Genomic DNA, 19,828 nt, shown 5'->3' with positions numbered 1-19,828 from the left:
AGTGCGCTCACGACATTTGTCAATGAAATAACGCCACATGTAGTTGGTAGATCTGTGTAAAATGCCCAACAGAGTCTGTCGCCACAGCTGGAAAAAAATTCTAGAGGAAACACTGCCCTGATACTTTTACCAATTCAAGTAAGCTTTGCGCCAGATGTTTAAAGTCAGTAAGGCTTAATCTAAAAATGGGTGTGTAAAACTAAAATTAAGTAAGGAGAAGAACGAGACGACGGATGACAACGACAAACCGTTACCTGAGAAAGAACATATCTCCAAAACTTTGTGAGCAGTGAGAGCACTCAGCAAGGACATCTCCGAACTGAAGACGGATTTAAGAAAAGAATTCAGCCAATTCAAAGAAGATTTTAAAAATTATATGAAAACAGAAGTGGACAGGCTGAAAAGCAACATAAACCAGACGTTAGAAGGCAGAAGTTATAGCCCAAGACCTGTTACAACTGAAGCTGAGCAGGGCTGACAACATGGGAAAACTAGGTTGCTGTTGGAAGTGGTGTTAGTGAGACTCAGCCTGCGGTCTGTGTGAGTCCTAATGCTCCAGTATAGTGAAGGGGACTCTAAACTGTCAGTAAGCGCCGTCTTTCAGTCTTCTTGTAAAGTAGGAGTGTAACCCCGGTGTCCTGGCCAAAATCCCTCCATCGTCCCTTACCATCATGGCCTCCCAATCATCCCCATCCACAGAATTGGCTCTATCACTGTCTCTTCACATATAGCTGGTGTGTGGTGAGCACACTGGTTCCATTGTCCTGTCCTGCATACTGTTGGTGATGTTGGTATATGGTCATACATGATAAATGTGCTATATAAATACACACATTACATATTATTACATTACATTACATCTCTGAAGATATTCAGTCACATGGCACAATGAAGCAGAGGAGCGAATAGCTGAACTGGAGTAGGCAAACCTTGAATTAAAGACACCTTACTACATACGTTGAAAGAGCAAAAGACAATGCAGAATAAGGTTATGGATCTCGAGGGCTGATCATGGCGAAATAATATTGGAATATACAGTATTTAAGAAGGAGCGAAAGAGACATTAAGTTTAAGTTCATCACTTTTCTGCTGAAAACTGAAAGCTTTCATTGAACAACAATTTAGACCTTCAGATACAGGGAGCACACAGATCTCTCGGTCCTAGACCTCGCAATAATAATACTGTGAGATCAATTATCGTCGGTTTCCTGCAATACAGCACTGAAGATCAGATCTTGTGAGTTGCTTTGTCGAAAGAACCGCAACATGATGGCAAGCCGAATTTCTTTGTGCACGATGGAGAATAATGCAAAACTGAAGGAATATAAAGAAGTGAAAAAAGTCCTAAAGGAGAACAAAATCCAATTTCAGACACCCTACCCAGCCAAGATGCGAACTCACTTCATAGATTATTTCTTATACATTATATTACTGAACTACTCAAATGTCAATAAAAGTCACTTTGTTAAACTGTAAAGTTGAATTTTCATCATCAAAGTTCGACAGAGCAGAGATCAAAATCCCATAATGCAATTTACAACCGCAAATAAAAAGAAATTACTTTAAAAAATGGAAAAGAAAGTTAATTTACAGTTTTTTTTACAGTGTATAATATTGCATGTAAAGAGAAGATTAAAAGTTTTTAAAACGGTGGATTTGTTTATAAAAAAGCAAAATGATTAACTTGTAATTGTTTGTGAAGTGTGCTAATTACAGTACTGAACCTAATTCTTTAGTGGTGTTGAACTGATCAGGGTTCTTTTGTCATTTTTCCCTTTTTCAGTAAGTCGATTAGAGGAGCGAGAGGCTGAACTCAAGCGAGAGTATAATTCCCTTCACCTGCGACACACAGAGGTAAGAAAGTGCTATTCCAATGCCATTTTTTGTGCTACTCCAATGCCAACAAAACTCTTGTACACTGTTTTTTTTGCCAGCAACAATGGTATTAATAATAATAATAACAAATTGAATTTATGATGTGCATTTTTAAACTTAAAGCACTACAAAACAACTCGAAAAAAGCACGAGTGGTCTTTGATGAACCCAAAAGAGCACATGTCACTCCGCTACTCACCCGTTTGCACTGGCTGCCAGTTGCTGCTCGCATCAAATTCAAAGCTCTGATGTTTGCTTACAAAGCGACCTCTGGCTTTGCTCCTTCGTATCTGCTCTCACTTCTGCAGATTTATGTGCCCTCCAGAAACTTGCGTTCTGTGAATGAACGTCGCCTCGTGGTTCCATCCCTAAGAGGGAAGAAATCACTTTCCCGAACTCTCACATTCAATCTGCCCAGTTGGTGGAATGAACTCCCTAACTACATCAGAACACCAGAGTCACTTGCTGTCTTCAAGAAACGACTAAAAACTCAACTATTTAGTCTCCACTTTCCTTCCTAATCTGTAACTGCCTCTCTGGCTATACCACTAACTGTACTCTCTCTCTCTTTCTCAAAAAAACCCCCAAAACATTACTAATGCTTTGCTTCTTAGACTTTACACACCTGAAACTTGTCTATAGCACTTGTTCACTGCTGCTCTTATAGTTGTGTAAATTGCTTCCCTGTCCTCATTTGTAAGTCGCTTTGGATAAAAGCGTCTGCTAAATGACTAAATGTAAATGTAAAACAAAAAACTGAGTAACAGACTTGCCTAAAAATCTCAGTAATAATCAGTTAAAACAATAGATGATGCAAAATTACAAGTTGATGGTGCTGTATAACAAATTAAACACTTAACATGAATTTACATGATTGTAGAGCTCTTTTCAAAAGTCAGGGTTTTCATTTTATTAAAGAAATTGGTACTTTAGGGATCTGTTGAATTAGTGAAATGCTGTTCTTTTGAAATTGACCTTTTGTTATAATTTTCACAGTTTCGACAAATATCTTATTAGATTAGATTAGATTAGATTAGATTAAATGCAACTTATTGTCATTATGTACTAGTAAAAGGCAACAAAGTGCAGTTTAGGTCTGATCAGGAGTGCAATAGCAGCAAGTGCAGGATATAGAAAAACTATGGTGATATTTGCAGATGGCTGTACTATGAACATTATATACAGATTGTATTAACTATGAAAAGAGATAAAAATGAAGCAGCATATTATTAGAGTATTCGAATGAAGAAGTAATGATGCTGGGAATACAGCTGTGAATCATAGGAATAAAATAGTTTTTAAAATGTGTTACCATCTGAACAAGTTGAAAAATTGTGAAAATACTTCTCAGTATTACTGTTTTATTGTATTTAGGTGAGCAGAAGGGACTTTTGTTGTCATTTAGTGCTTTAAGACTGATTAATCCACCTGTCTTTTTGTAATGGTATTTTGTTGATCAGATGATCCACAATTACATGGAGCATGTGGAACGGATTAGGATGCAGCAGACGGTAGGAGAGGCTTCTGACACGGGAACAATGGGCAGAATTCGGTAAGATATACATTATGTTTGTTTGTTTGTTTGTTTGTTTGTTTGTTTGTTTGTTTGTTTGAAATTGATTGTCCGTTCTGCTGGTCACACTGTGGAAATTTGTCTGTAACACATAAATAAATACATAAGTGACATAATATAAGCACACAAATAGGCCTGTCACAATAATCAAAATATGGACTTATCGCATTACATGGACATGACCTCAATCATTTTTGCTGATGCAATATTTATCGCCCATACATAAAAAAACAATTCTAGCAACATTTCAGCTTATTATGCAACCTCTCTATCTCTTTTGGAGGCATCAGTGTTAAAAACACTGTAGTATTTACTATAAATGACTATAGTATATTTTCATGTGGGTGTCTGTCAACTAAGAATAGATCTGATAGCAGATATCACAGCCTCTGTTACTCTGCTATAGGGCTGCACGATTCTGGCTAAAATGAGAATCACGATTTGTTTTGCTTAAAATCAAGATCACAATTTTCTCATGATTCTGTAGGTGTAAAATAAAAGTTAATATGAGTAGGCTATTATTATTGTTATTTCTCAAACATGTGGTAAAACAGTAATATTAGCTCTACTGTTGGTTAAAGTGCTACATTTTGGATAGACTTGGAATTGTGAACTGAATAGACTAACTTTGTCCTGGTCGTTGATTCACAGTAAAGTAAAGGCATCAGAATACAACTATTCATAATTCTGAAGTTGAATTACTATGTTTGAACGTATGCAATCTGTCATTGACAAAATGATTAGACAATTTTTTCACTGGTAAAATGAGACATTTGTCATTATCAGATTCCCTCATGCATTATATTAAACGTTATATGGGCTTGTAGTATTTATACTGACACTGTTAAACATTTATTCTAAGAACACACAGCTCACATTCAGCTCATGTGTGATTTCACGGCCACGAATACGAATATTGTTGGGTGAATTATACCTTATTAATACAGTAGGTGACCCTTTCAACACCATTTGGAGATGTCCAGATCGACGGATATAAAACAAGACATGCGACCGCCTTTATGCTTCTCTCCTGACCTTGAAAATATTGTCTGAAAGGTAGAAATGTAGAAGGTAGAAGGTAGAAACTCTGTTACCCTGCACTTTTTTGTTACATTATTTATTATTTATTTAGGATATGCATTTTCACGTTCTGATTCCAATGCCTCATTATTGAATTGTTAAAATAACTATAAATAAATGAAATATTCTTAAGAATAAAATGTGATGTGTTTTTTGGCAGAGTGCACTTGCATTGCAATGCTTTTATATTGTCATGCTGGCATTAAATGGTCTTAAAATGACAATAATATAGTTTATCACAATAAATTTTGGTGCAATATATGGTACAACAAAAAATAGATATCGTGACAGGCCCACACACTCATTATAGATTGTTCGTTCTCAACAATAACAAAACAACTTTCGCATCAAACGATGATCTGATTTAAAATAGCAACTACAAATGATTTTTAATAAGCCTTTATTGATACAGTATGGCTATTCCTTAAAACTGCAGCTACGCATTTTGGCATTTAGTTGTACGGTATACTGATTTCTTTAAATATATATATATATATATGTTTTTTTTTTTGGTGGTTTTATTCTGTATACTGTACATTGACGCTGTATTTTTTGAGAAATGTGTTGTAAAACACTCATTATCTTTTTTTATTTCTATTTTTATTTAAGCTGACCTTGTGTTCAATATGTCCTTTTAGTGTTGTTTAGATATTCTAATGAGTCATGAGACCATATCGTTCAAAAGAAACTCCAGACGCACCTGATCTCTGTTACTCTGATGAAGGCAAGTGTTTGCCGAAACACGTAGGCGCAGTTTTAAGGAAAAGCCATGTCAATAAAGGCTTTTAAACATTTTTTTCACATTTTTCTAGTGCCTTGGGCTTACTTTTGCTGTTTATTCTAATGAATCCCTTACCCTAAAGAGCACCAACACATTAATTAAGCTACCCCTAAACACTTTTTGTTTGATTTTGGATTTTTAAAAAGCCTGTCTTCTGGCTCCAGGAATTTTAAGTCTGCATCCTCATTGTAACATTTCATAACCTGAGTAGAGGCGGTGTGTTTGATCTTTAAAAATGGCAATTTCTGTTTTTTTCTAATGTGAATACCAGTGACAGTGATCTTTATTTGCCTGATTGCAAATTTGAGAGAGTTTCTTCTTCTGCCAAACTGCAGTGTAACATCTGTTAGAGCTACTGGGTTATGGGAAAAATCATAATCACGATTATTTAGGTCGTAATTGTAATCACGATTATTCAAAACGATATACATTTGAAGTGAGAATTATTCACCCTCCTGTGAGTTGTTTCTTTTTAAAACATTTCCCGTGTGATGTTTAACAGAGCAAGGAATTATTCACAGTTCTTTTTCTTCTGGAGAAAGTCTTATTTGTTTTATTTTGGCTAGAATAAAAGCAGGTTAAAATATTTTTAAACCAATTTTAAGATCAATATTATTAGCCACCCTTAAGCAATATATATATATATTTTGATTGACGTGCCCTATAGTTGATTAACCCTATAGTTAAGCCTTTAAATGTCACTTTAAGCTGATTACTAGTATCTTGAAGAATATCTAGTCAAATATAATGTACTGTCATCATGGCAAAGATAAAAGAAGCCATCGTTATTGGAAATTAGTTATTAAATCTATTATGTTTAGAAATGTGTTGAAAAAAATCTTCTTTCTGTTAAACAGAAATTGGGGGAAAGGGGCTGCTAATAATTCAGGAGGCCTCTAATAATTCAGGAGGCCTCAGATAAGTTCTGAGGCCTAATAATTCTGACTTCTGAATTTTCCTCCCTGTAAATAAGGAAAAGAAAATAAATACAATAGAAAAATAAAAAATATGAAAACAAACTGTGCTTTAAGCATCTTCACTGTTAGGAAAAAAACTTTAATTATAGCTACAAAAGTCCTTCAGTCAAGAGCAGTGAGTGATTTTCTCCTTTTGTTGTTTGATTAATGATAAAAACAGTCGGCAGCAGGAATATTGCGCGCTGTCACTTTAAGAGCAGTACGGTTTTGATTTATGGTTTCACTTTCACGTGTCTTTTGATTCTCAACTCGTTTGTTTATTACATAAATGATGATTAATATGAATAATGACTAACTTTGCATGTATTTGACCATAAAAGCGCTCACATTAAGAAGACTTTAGATGTGTGTGCTCTGCTCGTCTCTGAGGCTGAGCGCGCGCACACACACAACAGCATGCGATCTCCTTCGCGCTTTTAGAAACATGAATGATTCGAATGTGCATAAACGAATGATGCGCATCCCGTGCTGCAAATGTTACAGTATAGTACATGCTTTTAGTAATTTTCACATGTCCTAACAACACAATACGTGACGAGATTTGCAGTGATAAGCAATTTGGCTGTTTGCACCAGATGAAACACGACAGAAATTTAAATACAGCCATTCAGAAGCACAGAACATGCACTCGTTCACAAAATGGTAAGGTTTATAATCTAATGAATACATATTAAACCTCTTTACATTATTAGATGTAGATGCTGAATCACTGATATGTGTTGGTTTTGAGTCACGGTTCTAATGTTCAGTTTGAAACGGTTTATTTTATTTTCAATATCTGAGGTAAAACTATCTGCACTGTTTTCAGTAGTTTGGCAATTCACGAGTTCACACTTGCAATCGTTTAAGAATAAGGCGTATTTAGCGTGCTGTCTGGGGAGAGGGCTCTGAGCTCGGGGAGACACCCCAACTTGAGTTATTCCCCTCAGGAAACAGAGAGGAGTTGGGATTCGAGCGAAGTATTTAGCCCGGCCCCAGAACGCTCCCCCAGGGAATGTAATGCTTAAGAGGTGAGGTGTCGGGGTGGTGGAGGGATGCTAAAGTCATGAGATGCTGCAGGTAAAACAGCTTTGGTATATATAGGGGTTTCCTCAAGAACTGATTTGATAATACAATAATTGTCAATGACGTATTTGATACTGAAACTTCTGCACATGCTCCTCACTAAATGTCATGTAAATTGGCATTCAAACTCGCATTATTAGCATTTAACACTGAATTAAGCACATAAGGTGTACCTGAGGTGATCATTGTCACAGTTTTCTGTTGTTCAGCTGCAAGAAATTGAAGCCATTTCCAATATGTCAATTCGAGGTGTTTGTTAAGACAAAAACCCTTTTTAATATGGAAAATATTCCTTCTATCGTGTGTCGGTGCTTTTATTTAGAACACAGTTTAAATCAGCCTTTGGACTCGATTGTCAGACTCGTTTTTTTTTTTGGTCGTCAATCTGGCAACCTGCGCTTCCGTTTGTTTTGATCCAGGAGTGCAATACCTAGTTCAACCACTGGGTGTCAAACTTACATACTGCACCTTTAAGATTTTATTGATATTTGGACAAGAAACATGCAAAAACTGTAAGTAAAGCATTTTTGCATTATAGAACAAAACTGAAACATAATGTAGTTGATCATATAGTTGAAAAAACTGACAGTACTTTCGCAATATTGAGAAGGACTTTTCATATTTAATATAATGCGATGCAGATTTGCTTGATTTTATTTATTTTTTTTTAACACTCATGCTCTCCATCTTACTGAACAGGAAAGAGCGACCTCTGTCTCTGGGGATCTTCCCCATGTCTGCAGGAGGCTCTTCACTGACGCCTGATGTCCAGGGCAGAGCCGAGACTCCTGGGATGGAGGGCTGGAGATTCAACAATCTTAGCCATCAGCGCTCTAATGCCAGCCTCAAGGTATGAAAGATATCAATCTAAAGCTTGAAGTCAAGGGAATTTACACCAGGCCATGACAAATGTGTAAATCTGTTTACATTTACAACAATGAATATAGTAGGGTAATAATAAATGAATGGGCCCTGGTGAAATGGAATGATGGATATGTCTTTGATTTGATTGTTTTGTGTGGGCATCCTCTGAAATGAGCTGTCTGCCTTATGATGGATGTTTGCTGGTGGATTGGGAAGACAATATGAGCAATGGTTGGTCGACAGATGTTGCCATGGAAACGTTTGGCAGTAATGAGGCATTCTTAAGCATAATGCAACATCCACAGTGACCTATTTTATCAAATTTACTACAGGTTTAAATGAGATTTAAAGGGATGGCTCATCCCAAATTAAACTTTCCTTATCATTTACTCACCTTCCTACGGTTTCAAATCGTTCTTCTGAGTTCAACAGAAGAAAGAAACTCAAACAGGTTTGGAAAATGAGTAAAGTGAGTAAATAATGGCCAAATTTTCCATTTTGGGTGCTGTTTCAATTGTTCTTCATGTGAACTGATTTGATGCTTCGACATCCACATTCACCAGCATGAAACATGGCAACCATAAAGAATATGACGCTCTCTTGAATGGTATCTTGCTGCTTTAAATGCTCTCATGCACAGTAATAGATGTTTTTCCATCCACCAATGCTAAATCACAGCACAAACTAACACATGCGAGAGCTATTGTGTTTTTGTGTTGTGCCGCTGTTGCAAAGAAATACACAATGCCACATCCCGGTTTTCTTGTCCAAGCAGCTGGAGGCCGAGGACACTCCTAAGAAAAGGGAGGGTAAGGATGTTCTGGAAGCTTGGGATTCGCTGGCAAACGACTGCAAGGTAGCAAGGCTTCTGCGCCGGCGAGCAGTGTGTAGTGCAAAAATCATTGTTGTCCTCCAGTAGTCAGAAAGTTTGTTCACAGAACGTTTTCTGGTGTCTTAGCTGCATGCAACTGCACATATGAAATATAAACAAGGTCAAATCAGTGAAGTAATAGAGCTGCATGATTAATATAGATGCACTGGGCATCTGGCTTATTCCAGACAGTCTGTATTATTAGCGGTGATGAAGTCACAGAGACGCTCACAGTCATGAGAACATGTCTTGGCCCAGGAAGTTTTTCCACAGGGTTTAAAAATTGCTCCATGCTTGGTGACTCCGAGGTGTTAGTTGTTTTTAAGAAATACACGATAAAATCCTGACTAATGCTGAGGTTAAAGCAACTGTGCTCCTCTTTTGAGAAGATAACTTGTACAACAGCACGAATATTTACAGATTAATACTGTCATTTACAGATTAAAATGTAATTTAATTTCTTGTTAATTTTCAGTTTGAGTTAAAAAAAAATTCTGCTAGACTATCAGTCAAATTTGAGTTCAGAGAGAGAAAAAGCATTGAAGTTCAGAACAAGATTAAAAATAGATTCAAAAAGTTGTATCTATAACATAATAGTGCAGAATGATACATGCAAATATTAATCCAAACATATTTCATATGCTTATAATCTGGGGAGTTTGTGAAATGAGAAAAAGAGAAAATGTAAAGTTATAAACTGTGGAAAATTACTCATTTTGTTAGTGTTGTTGCGATTTGGAGGAAGCAGAAATGTTTATACTAATAATCATTTTTACATTGTAAATAATTAATTTAATATTTATTAATGTTAAACTAAATTCAAATAATTCTGTAATGCTGATGTGATGTTTTTTAATATGAAAAAGTATATATAATTGTGTTTGTATATGCTGTGAATCACAGTTCTTGGAAAGAAAATCAAAATCGTCAAAAAACAGTAAAAAAACAACAACAACAAACAAACAAAAAACATAAAAATAAATCTTCCAAAATGTTTTAAAAAAACAAAACAAAACAAAACAAAAAAAATCTAAAACGGAATATGCCAAAACAGTAAAAAAACAAAAAACAAAAAACAAAACCTTCGTAAAACTGAATCTGCCAAAATGATAAAACCCAGCCCTCACACTCCCTCCAAAAAAAGCGTAAAACAATATCTGCCAAAATTGTAAAAAACTCTTAAAAATAATAATAATAATAATAATATTAATAAAAATAATAATAAAGAAACGTAAAACAGAATTGGCCAAAACTGTACAAAAAAACTAATAAAAATGTAAACGAAATCTGCCAAAATGGTAAAAAATAACAATGATAAAGAAACGAAAAGCAGCCAAAAGGTAAAAAACAAAGTAAACAAAACAAGTCAAACGGAATCTGCCAAAACAGTGAAAAAAACTATGTAAAACGAAATCTGCCAAAACGGTAAAAAACAAAAACATAAAACTGAATCTGTCAAAATGGTAAAAAAAAAACAAAAAAAAAAAAACTGAGTCTGCCAAAATGGTAAAAAAAAAAAATAAATAAATAAAAAACTGTGTCTGCCAAAAGGTAAAAAACAACAACAAAAAAAACTGAGTCTGGTAAATGGTAAAAAAAACCCCCATAAAACTGAATCTGCCAAAACAGTAAAAAACAACAACAACAACAACGTAAAACAGAATCTGCCAAAACGGTAAAAAAAAAATTTAAACGGAATCTGCCAAAATGGTAAAATAATAAATAAAAACAATATTATTGTTATTATTATTAAGTACGGTGAATAACAATAGTGGATTGGCATAAGGCAAACTCCACTAACAATAAAAAAAAACATAAAACAAAATCAGCCAAGGAAACTGCATCTGCATCTCTAATGATTTAATCCCCAAATTAGCACAATCTTTTCAAGCAAATACACAAATGTCCTCAATTTTGGATTTAGATGTGTGTTTGGTTTAGAGAGAACAGTTGTCATATATGATTATGAAACTGCTTCAGTGATTTACAAACACAGTATCATTACTGATGTTCCTAATATTACATTTACAGCTAAATAAGCATTGATATAAACACTGATTTCTGTAATCACAATCAAAATACCCAGCAGAAGTCTCTGAATCACGAATCACTGAATCATTCGAATCAAATAAACAATTGAATTGACTGTATTTAGCGTCGTTTCAGATGCTGACACTGTTTTTAGTTCGATATTTGTAATTGTGTAAAGATTGTGATCTCAATTTTAAACCAACAAATGCAATGTTAATTTAATCAGAATCCTGCAGCTCTACTATTTAATAAGAGCATGTGCAAAACGAAGTAATTCACAATTATCTGTTTGTTATCAGTATGAAGATGTTGCATACAGCTAATGCACGGTAGCTCTCACCGCATGTCATTTCAGCTTCATACTGTTTTATATTTCATTCTTCATCTACACCTTGCTCACTTTGGTAGCTGATAGTAGGACTTTTCTTTAGTTGTAACACTCATTGTTAAGTCCTATTCATGAATAATTGAAGTTTTAATCAGTGTTGGGGTATGTTACTTTTGAAAGAAATGTTATTTCTTTTCTGCTCATAAAAGTAACTGTGTTGCATTGTGCTGTGTAGAGTGTAGTTTTTCCACTGTAAATGTGTGTGCGTACATTTGTACTAATTTACCTCATTTGATTCCTGTAACTCTTGGCTTTAACATAGTTTTTTTTTTCTCAAATCACTGCATTCATTTCAGTTGTGTTGTGTTCACAGCAGTGTTTTCACTTTTGTGATTGTGGGTGTATGGATTTCACCCATAGTTATTCAGGGTGTGAGAGGATTTTTTTTGTAAAGAGATTGACTGATAATTGGTATGAGTATTTTCTTTTAAAGAGTAGACACCAACACATTTGAAATCATTATATTCAATCAGTTTCATAAGACATAATAGTCTGAGTGCTAAAAATGTTCATTTTTTTCCAACATTTGCATTAAACATAAGACATATTGAAGCTCTAATTTTAGATAAGTAAAAAATAAAGTGAATACACATTGTCCAATTTTCACCAAGGCCACAGATCTTACTAATAGATTTGAGAGTCACTCACTGTGTTAAAAAAACCCACAAAATGATCCTCTTGGTGAAAACTCTTTCATGACATTATAATATTTTGGCTTTAATAACTATTTACTTACTTACTCTAGAGTCTAGGCCCACATATGCATACACTGAACAAAACAGATATAACAGAGATCATCACAAACATTCAAGAAGAACAATTGGATATTTAAAAGTCTAATTGATGTTGGTAAAAACGTTTTTATGTTTGTCTTTCTTCAGAAAAAAGAAAAAAAAGAACAAAATCCAAACCTTTGGGCCATTTCTGAGCTCTGAAGTTTTTGAAATTGGGTGTATTTGACACACATTGAGCTAACATTATTTAAAATAAGTATAACATATTAGTTATCAGACAGACAAAAAAATCTTATAAATCAAATAAATCAGTCAATCTCATTTTCTTGGTGCTTTTCTCTGTGGTCTTGTTGTTTTCTTTCCATCTAGTAATCTGTATTCTAACTGTAGCATCAATAAACTGTCAAGTATTGTTTTTGTCTTTCTCCTTTATTTATTTATTTAAATAATAAATAAGTTCTTTGACACCCTGTTCAGATGAAGGAGGATGACAAATTCAGTACGAGCATTTCTGAGTATTATTCCACTTGTGTTTCTATGTGTGTGTACTATGCAGTGGTGGGGAAAGTTACTTTTGAAAGTAATGCATTACAATATTAAGTTACTCCCTCGTAAAAGTGACTAATTTTGTTACTTAGTTACTCTTTACGTTATGTTACTTTTGAGTTACTTTTGCGTCACATTTTCTTACCTGGCTGAGGTTTGATCTCTTTCAGAACCTGCAGGTTTTGTTTCTTCTTCTTTTTAATAGAGGAGCTCGGCAATTAAAAATGCACGGTATAACCTACACCTTCAGTGCGTTCAAAATAATAAGAAAACTTCCATATCTTAATTGCAAGGTTCTGCCATCTTTGTTTCTCTCTGTTCCTGCGGGGAGCTCATTTTCTGATTGAGTGCGGGATTCAATGTGACTGTTTTAAATTTATTTAGAAATTAATTTTTTAAGAGCTAATTAATAAAACTAATAAATAACTTACTTTACATTTTTAAAAAGTAACTCAAATATTATTACTTAATTTTTTTAAGTAATGTGTTACTTTATTCGTTACTTAGAAAAGTGATATTATTATTACATAACTCACGTTAATTGTAATGATTGTAGAATATTTATCATTAATCAAACTAAAGTCGCCGGCAGTTAGCTCTCTGCAACTCTTACATGGTTGCCCACTAAAGCTAAGCAGGCTGCGCCCGGTCAGTACCTGGATGGGAGACCACATGGGAAAGCTAGGTTGTTGCTGGAAGTGGTGTTAGTGAGGCCAGCAGGGGGCACTCAATCTGTGGTCTGTGTGGGTCCTAACACCCTAGTACAGGGGTAATCAACTATATTTGTCAGAGGGCCAGGGTATTACCAGACAGTCTCCTTGGGGGCCGGATCCCCAGAAAGAAAATCAAATTTTGGCTTAACATTTTGTCAAGTTTCAAACTAGTATCAAGCATGTTGTTGAGACTTAGAAATAAAAAACAAATGTTAAGTAAGGGTATGAGGAAAAGTTATGCGTTCGTTCGTTTTTAAGCCTGTTTGAAACAAATGCTTAACACCGCAGTCTGTCCTCATTTCGGAGTGTAGCCTAAATATAGTCATAAATAGTGGTTATTCTGACAAGAGACTCGGTTGTTGTTATTTTTAGTTGCTTTAATAGTGTGGACCACTATTTTCTTTTTGATCTTCACAATTTTGGAATCCAGTCGCGGGCCGGATTGAATGGCTCAGTGGGCCAGATACGGCCCGCGGGCTGCCAGTTGATGATCAGTGCCCTAGTATATTGAAGGGGACTCTATACTGCTCAGTGTGCGCCGTCTTTTGGATGAGACCTTAAACAGAGATCCTTACTCTCTGTGGTCGCTAAAAATCCCAGGATGTCCTTCGAAAAAGAGTAGGGGTTTAACCCCGGCATGCTGGCCAAATTTGCCCACTGGCCTCAATCCATCATGGCCCATATCATAATTGGCTACATCACTCTGTCTCATCTCCACCAATCAGTTGGTGTGCGGTCTGGTGCAATATGGCTGCCGTTGCGTCATCCAGGTGGATGCTGCACACTGGTGGTGGATGAGGAGATTCTCCCATTGTGTAAAGCGCTTTGAGTGTCCAGAAAAGCGTTAAATAAATGTAAGGAATTATTATTAATTATTATAAAGATTGTATATGACTCTCTTCAGTTTTATTGTTATTTGTATGTTTGTTTGTATAATGAATGTTTACGAAAACGATATGAATGCATGTTATATATTGTATAGGTTTTGCCATTAATATAGAGCAAAAATACTGCTGATATGGCATTAAAACATAAATAAATAAATAAATAAATAAATAAATAAATAAATAAATAAATAAATAAATAAATAACTTGTAATGCGTTACCCCCAACACTGGTCCTATGTGTGTGTTTGTGGTCAGGTTGTCTGAATATCTGTAGTTTTCTGTCCTCTGTCCTGGAGCACTGTCCTTTGCTCTTCAGATATTGATGTGTTGAATGATTTCAGGACGAGCTTTCTGACCTCAGCCAGGGCGGCTCCAAGTCTGTGACCCCCATGTCCACCACGGCCTCTGACCTGGCCCTGGACTCAAACAGAGAAGACGGAGACGCTTTCTGGAAGAACACAGAGGTGCAAGCTGTTCCTGGGACCAGAAGCGTCTCCTCAGGTCAGACTGTTACGTTCTGTGGATGAAAGTAGGGCTGCACAATATAAAGTTTTATCATCGATATCTGCAAAAGTCACATGGCAGGCTATGCACTGTTGAGTTAGGATTATAGTCGATTATAATCAATGCACAGTTTAATCATAATGGAGTAAAAGTTTTTAAATTGATAATTCACTTAGAAATTTAACTTTGCTCACTATTTTCATTTAACCTTTCTCTAGTTTCAGACGTTTAGGAGTTTCTTCATGTTGAACACAAAATGTTTTAATAATTCATAAGCATTTGAAACAAGTGAAATGTGAGTAAATAGTGAGTACATTTTCACGTATTACAGTGTATAATGCGATGCATTTAATTTCATGTAAGTGGTACAGAAAGAGTGCAAAAAAAGACAATCGGGGTAAACAGCTCAAGCTAAGAAAGATGAGTTGAAATATTAAACAATGCTTAATCTTAATGTGAAACATCACAGTGCTTCCCACAGGTTTAAATATACTTGCGGTGGTGGCCGGATTGAAACACATTTTACACACAGCACATAAATAGTTAACTGTATGCGACAAACAACACATAATTCAATTTTTAACACTATTTTTTATTATTGTCTGTTTAAACTTTTTCTTTTCAATGGGTTAAAGTTAAAAAAGACTGTTGAAATAAATTAAATAAAAAAATCTACTATTTCTTTTATGCTGATCTGGAGGCATGTTGCACCCACTGACTGGTAAAATCTGCTTCTCTCCATCATGACATTTTCTACAGTATTGCCAAAGCATTTTAGATGTATAAAATATGTAACATATTGACATCATCAAATTAAATAAAATATACAGCAAATGATAAATAAATGACAGAAAAAGGAATAAAAACAGGCAATATCTCTAAAAATTTAATAATTACAAGAATAAAACGTGTAAATTGTTTAAATAAGACGAATGAGTTGATTAGCCATTTCTAATGGTGTACAAATATTCTGCAGCCAGTTTAGATGTAATTTCGTCCTCTCCGAGTGTTTGGTAAAGTTTTTCTAAATCGTTTAGATTGAAGAATTAATTATGTAATGCATCTCTCGCGGCTGTGCGCATAAAATTAACGACAGCTTAGAAAACGAAAGCAAAACCTAATCCCGGACATTTTAGTAGATTTAGAAACCCCGGCCAGACGCAAAAAGGTTTGGATCTCTGTAGGTCTGCAGAGCACATGAGACTTGAGACTGAGTCTGTGCGTTGACTGCGCACACAGAACGAGCAGTATGAAATGGGTAAAGAAGAGTAGATTTTCCACTACTTAATCGCTTGCGGATGTTTACATTAGGCGGATACAAAAAAAGTTTAAAGGGGGATAATAATAATAATAGTAAAAACAAACGTGTCACTATATACTTGGGCAGCCGTTAATATACCTGGGCGGCCGTCTAAGTAAAGTCTATGTGTGGGAAGCATGCATGCTTATCTACTGACCTGTAAAGAAGTATGCATTCTGATGATTCAGGTTTGGCTGATAAAGAGGAGAAGTCAGATGTTCAGGCCATTATTGAATCCACACCGGAGCTGGACATGGACCTTGGATATAAAGGTGCAAGGTAACTGATGTACCATAAAATCAAACACTGTGTCTAACATGCTGGAAAGTGTCTATAATGATGCCCAGAAATGCTGTTTAGGTGGACATAGTACCAGGGTTTGAAATTAATAAAGGCTTAGAGCAAAAATTATGCTTAAATTATAATAAAGTGCCCAATACACTGCAAAAAAAAAGTTGACAACTTAAAAATCATAAGGCAACTTGCTGCACAGCTTATTTGCAGTTGACTCAGTTTATAACCCTAGTACTGCACTTGACTTGATTTGAGTCAACTAAAAATGCTCTGCAGAAATTTGGTTTACAATTTTAGGTTGAGTAAACAAAAAAAGTAATAGGTAAATGGGGGAAAAGGAGGTCAAATTTAATATTACAGATTCATGCTAAAGCTCATGGCTAAAGTTAAAAAGCTCATGCTAAAGTGTGTTATATTGAGCTATGTGTGAATGATGTGGTAAACTGTGTTGTGTTGAAGTACGCCAACCCGAGGGATTGAGAACATGGCGTTCGACCGCAACACAGAATCGTTGTTTGAAGAAGTGTCATCCGCGGGCACGGGACTGATCGGAGATGTGGATGAAGGAGCCGATCTGTTGGGTAGGTTTGTTTAGAAATGTGGAAGGGAGAGCAAAGGGAGTATAAATAGAGCAATAAAATCAGTCTGTCAAATTTCAGATGCAAGTAAAAGCATGAACAGGCTGTAGATCTGGAGTAGGAGTAGTAATTCTTAAAGGAATAGTTCACCCATAAAGGATCATTTAAACTTTGATTTATTCTTTTAGATGTTTTTGAGTGTCTTTCTTCTGTCCAACACAAAAGATATTTTGAAGAATGCTGGTTTCTGGTGCCCATTGACTTCCATACAAACTAAAGAATGATATTAATAAGGATATGAAGTGATACAAGTTTTGAAAGTTGCATGAACTTCATAAAAATGTCTACACCGGTAAATACAAACGAAAAGAGAACATTGCAAAATACATGTTAGAAGCAGCAGTATCAGGTTTTACTTAATGTTGTTATTTTGATATTTCGTCAAACAATTAGTTTAAACATAACAAAGTATTCAAGCTTTAATTTATTCAACCTTTAATTTAGTTTTTATATAAATTGTCTGACCTGAACTAATGTAGAAATTACATTTTTATGTGTGCTTCGTCACAGAATATTTTTTTCAGTGCAATGTAATGCTGTTTTCTCACTGAAGTCTCACTTTTTGGGTTCATTTTCTTATTAAAAGTAAAATGTGTAGCATATTTACACATATTTGCATATTCAGGTAATGATAACAGGGTTAATACAGTCGTGGAAAACCTGAAAAAGTCATTAAAGTCATTTTGACATGACATTTTGCAGGCCTGGAAAAGTGTAGGAAAAACATAAAAATCCACAAAGTTTTGAAAAAGTCATGGAAATTAGTTTAACAAAAATCTGTATACTGAATATACACGCTGGCCACTTTATTAGGTACACTTCGTTGATGCATATTTCTAATTATCAGCCAAACACATGCAGCAACTCAATGCATTTAGGGATGTAGACATGGTCAAGATGATCTGCTGCAGTTTAAACCGAGCAACAGAATGGTGAAGAAAGGTGATTTGAGTAACTTTGAACGTGGCATGGTTGTTGGTGCCAGACGGGCTGGTCTGAGTATTTTAGAAACTGCTGATCTACTGGGATTTTTCACACACAACCATCTCTAGGGTTTACAGAGAAGGGTCTGAAAAAGAGAAAATATCCAGTGAGAAAAGATCTATTATTCTTACTTAGATATAAAAGTAAATGTAAACTAAATAGCTTGTTGCGAGTTTTATGATCTGCTGTAATAAATGTGAATGATCATTGTTTTGCTTATTATTTACCACATGTATCCGTATACATTACATGACACATTAGGTCATAAAAAATTGACTTGAAAGTCCTGCAATTTTAGTAGTAAAAATGTGAAACCTGTATTTAGCAATATATCAGAATACTTTAAATTAGTTCTAAGTAAACAAACAAATATGATGTGTTTTTTATTACGTGTGTGATTTTTGCATCATATTGAGATGAGCTGTGTGATGCTGGCACAGTCCCATGATGCTCTGTTGTGCATGTTGAACTAACCCAGATCTCTCCCTCTCTATGCCCTGTCGTGCTGTTCTTCTCTAACCGCAGTGGAGTACTCTGGTGTGTATCACATCCTTGCTTCCTTCTGTCCCAAAATCAGCATCTTTACCTCTGTCTAACATCTTAGCATCTCAATCTTCTAATTCATGCTTCTGCATTACTTTAACTCAATCAATCAGCTCTACTGTACGGGTTTGGACCAGTGTTGGGTAAATTACTTCAAGTATTGTCAAGTAATTAATTACTAATTGCATCATTTGGATTGTATTTAAATTACTTTTCTAATTACTTTTATTCTGAAAAGTAACTTCATTACTCAAAATAATTGAGCTACTTGACTCTGTACTATTTAAAATTCCTATAAATCTCAATGCCTAGACAATAGAAATTAAACTCATTTATGTCTTTAAATTGGAGTCACACCAGACTTTGGTTTTATTTTTAAAAACACACTTAAAATGTGTTCAAATTGAGATGCATCAATAAAATGTGTGTTTTTTTCAAGTGAATAACACCATATTTCTTGCATACCATATTTTGACCTTTCTCACTCATTTAGTTGTTTCTTAACCATTCGCATAGACCATTTTGAGGGATGTAAACAATAACAATGGTCCTAACCTATTTTCTGTCTTACATTTTTAATTTATATAGCTTCAGAGACTCCAAAAAGGTCCACATATTGATAAATAATGTTATGATAGCTGTTTTAACGTTAAGTTAAGATTGAATTGCCTCTTGGCACAGTTATGAAATCGTGTAACAAGCAGGAAATGTTCATGGGCCAGTTACATCGCCACATTGACATGGTCTATAACTGTCTTTATTTACCTAAAATGAATCGTAATCCTTTCATTTAATTTTAGTGGAAAAGTATTTTAATTACAGTATCTTTATACTATATCTTAGCCAATTACACCCAACACTGGTTTGGACTGAAAAACTAACATGATATGAGTAGTTTCACCTACTGTCCTTACTTTTTTAACTAGCGATAGCATTAACAATTCCACACAGAATCTGCTGACGTTTTCATATTTTCTGTTTTGATTATGACAATGATCTGAGTCCTGTGGGTGTACTTTGGATAAAGACTAGAGGAGAGTGGGCACTTTTTGAAGATTTTGTAGACCACTACATTTTACTAGTAGTACAATTAATTTTTTCAGTTCCCAATTGTGACAGTGCCTTTTACCCCTTGTTCCTGGAATCTCTGAAAGTGTTTCTGTTCGCTCGGGGCTAGAAT

At 35.0% G+C, this 19,828-nt stretch overlaps 1 protein-coding gene across 1 annotated transcript in view; it reads left to right on the top strand.

Moving 5' to 3' along the window:
• spag9a (sperm associated antigen 9a) overlaps positions 1-19,828 on the top strand; it is a 74,378-nt gene that overhangs the window by 17,665 nt on the left and 36,885 nt on the right. Inside the window, exons 3-9 of the mRNA XM_056453272.1 lie at positions 1,784-1,854; positions 3,336-3,427; positions 8,051-8,201; positions 8,991-9,071; positions 14,727-14,886; positions 16,378-16,468; positions 16,943-17,064. Coding sequence (XP_056309247.1) covers positions 1,784-1,854; positions 3,336-3,427; positions 8,051-8,201; positions 8,991-9,071; positions 14,727-14,886; positions 16,378-16,468; positions 16,943-17,064 — 768 coding nt within the window. The remainder of the gene's footprint in view (positions 1-1,783; positions 1,855-3,335; positions 3,428-8,050; positions 8,202-8,990; positions 9,072-14,726; positions 14,887-16,377; positions 16,469-16,942; positions 17,065-19,828) is intronic.

The sequence above is a fragment of the Danio aesculapii genome, chromosome 3 (genome assembly GCF_903798145.1).
Source record: "Danio aesculapii chromosome 3, fDanAes4.1, whole genome shotgun sequence".
Taxonomy (NCBI): Eukaryota; Metazoa; Chordata; class Actinopteri; order Cypriniformes; family Danionidae; genus Danio; species Danio aesculapii.
The sequence above is the reverse complement of the archived record's forward strand: the minus strand, read 5'-3'. Positions and strand labels throughout refer to the sequence as shown.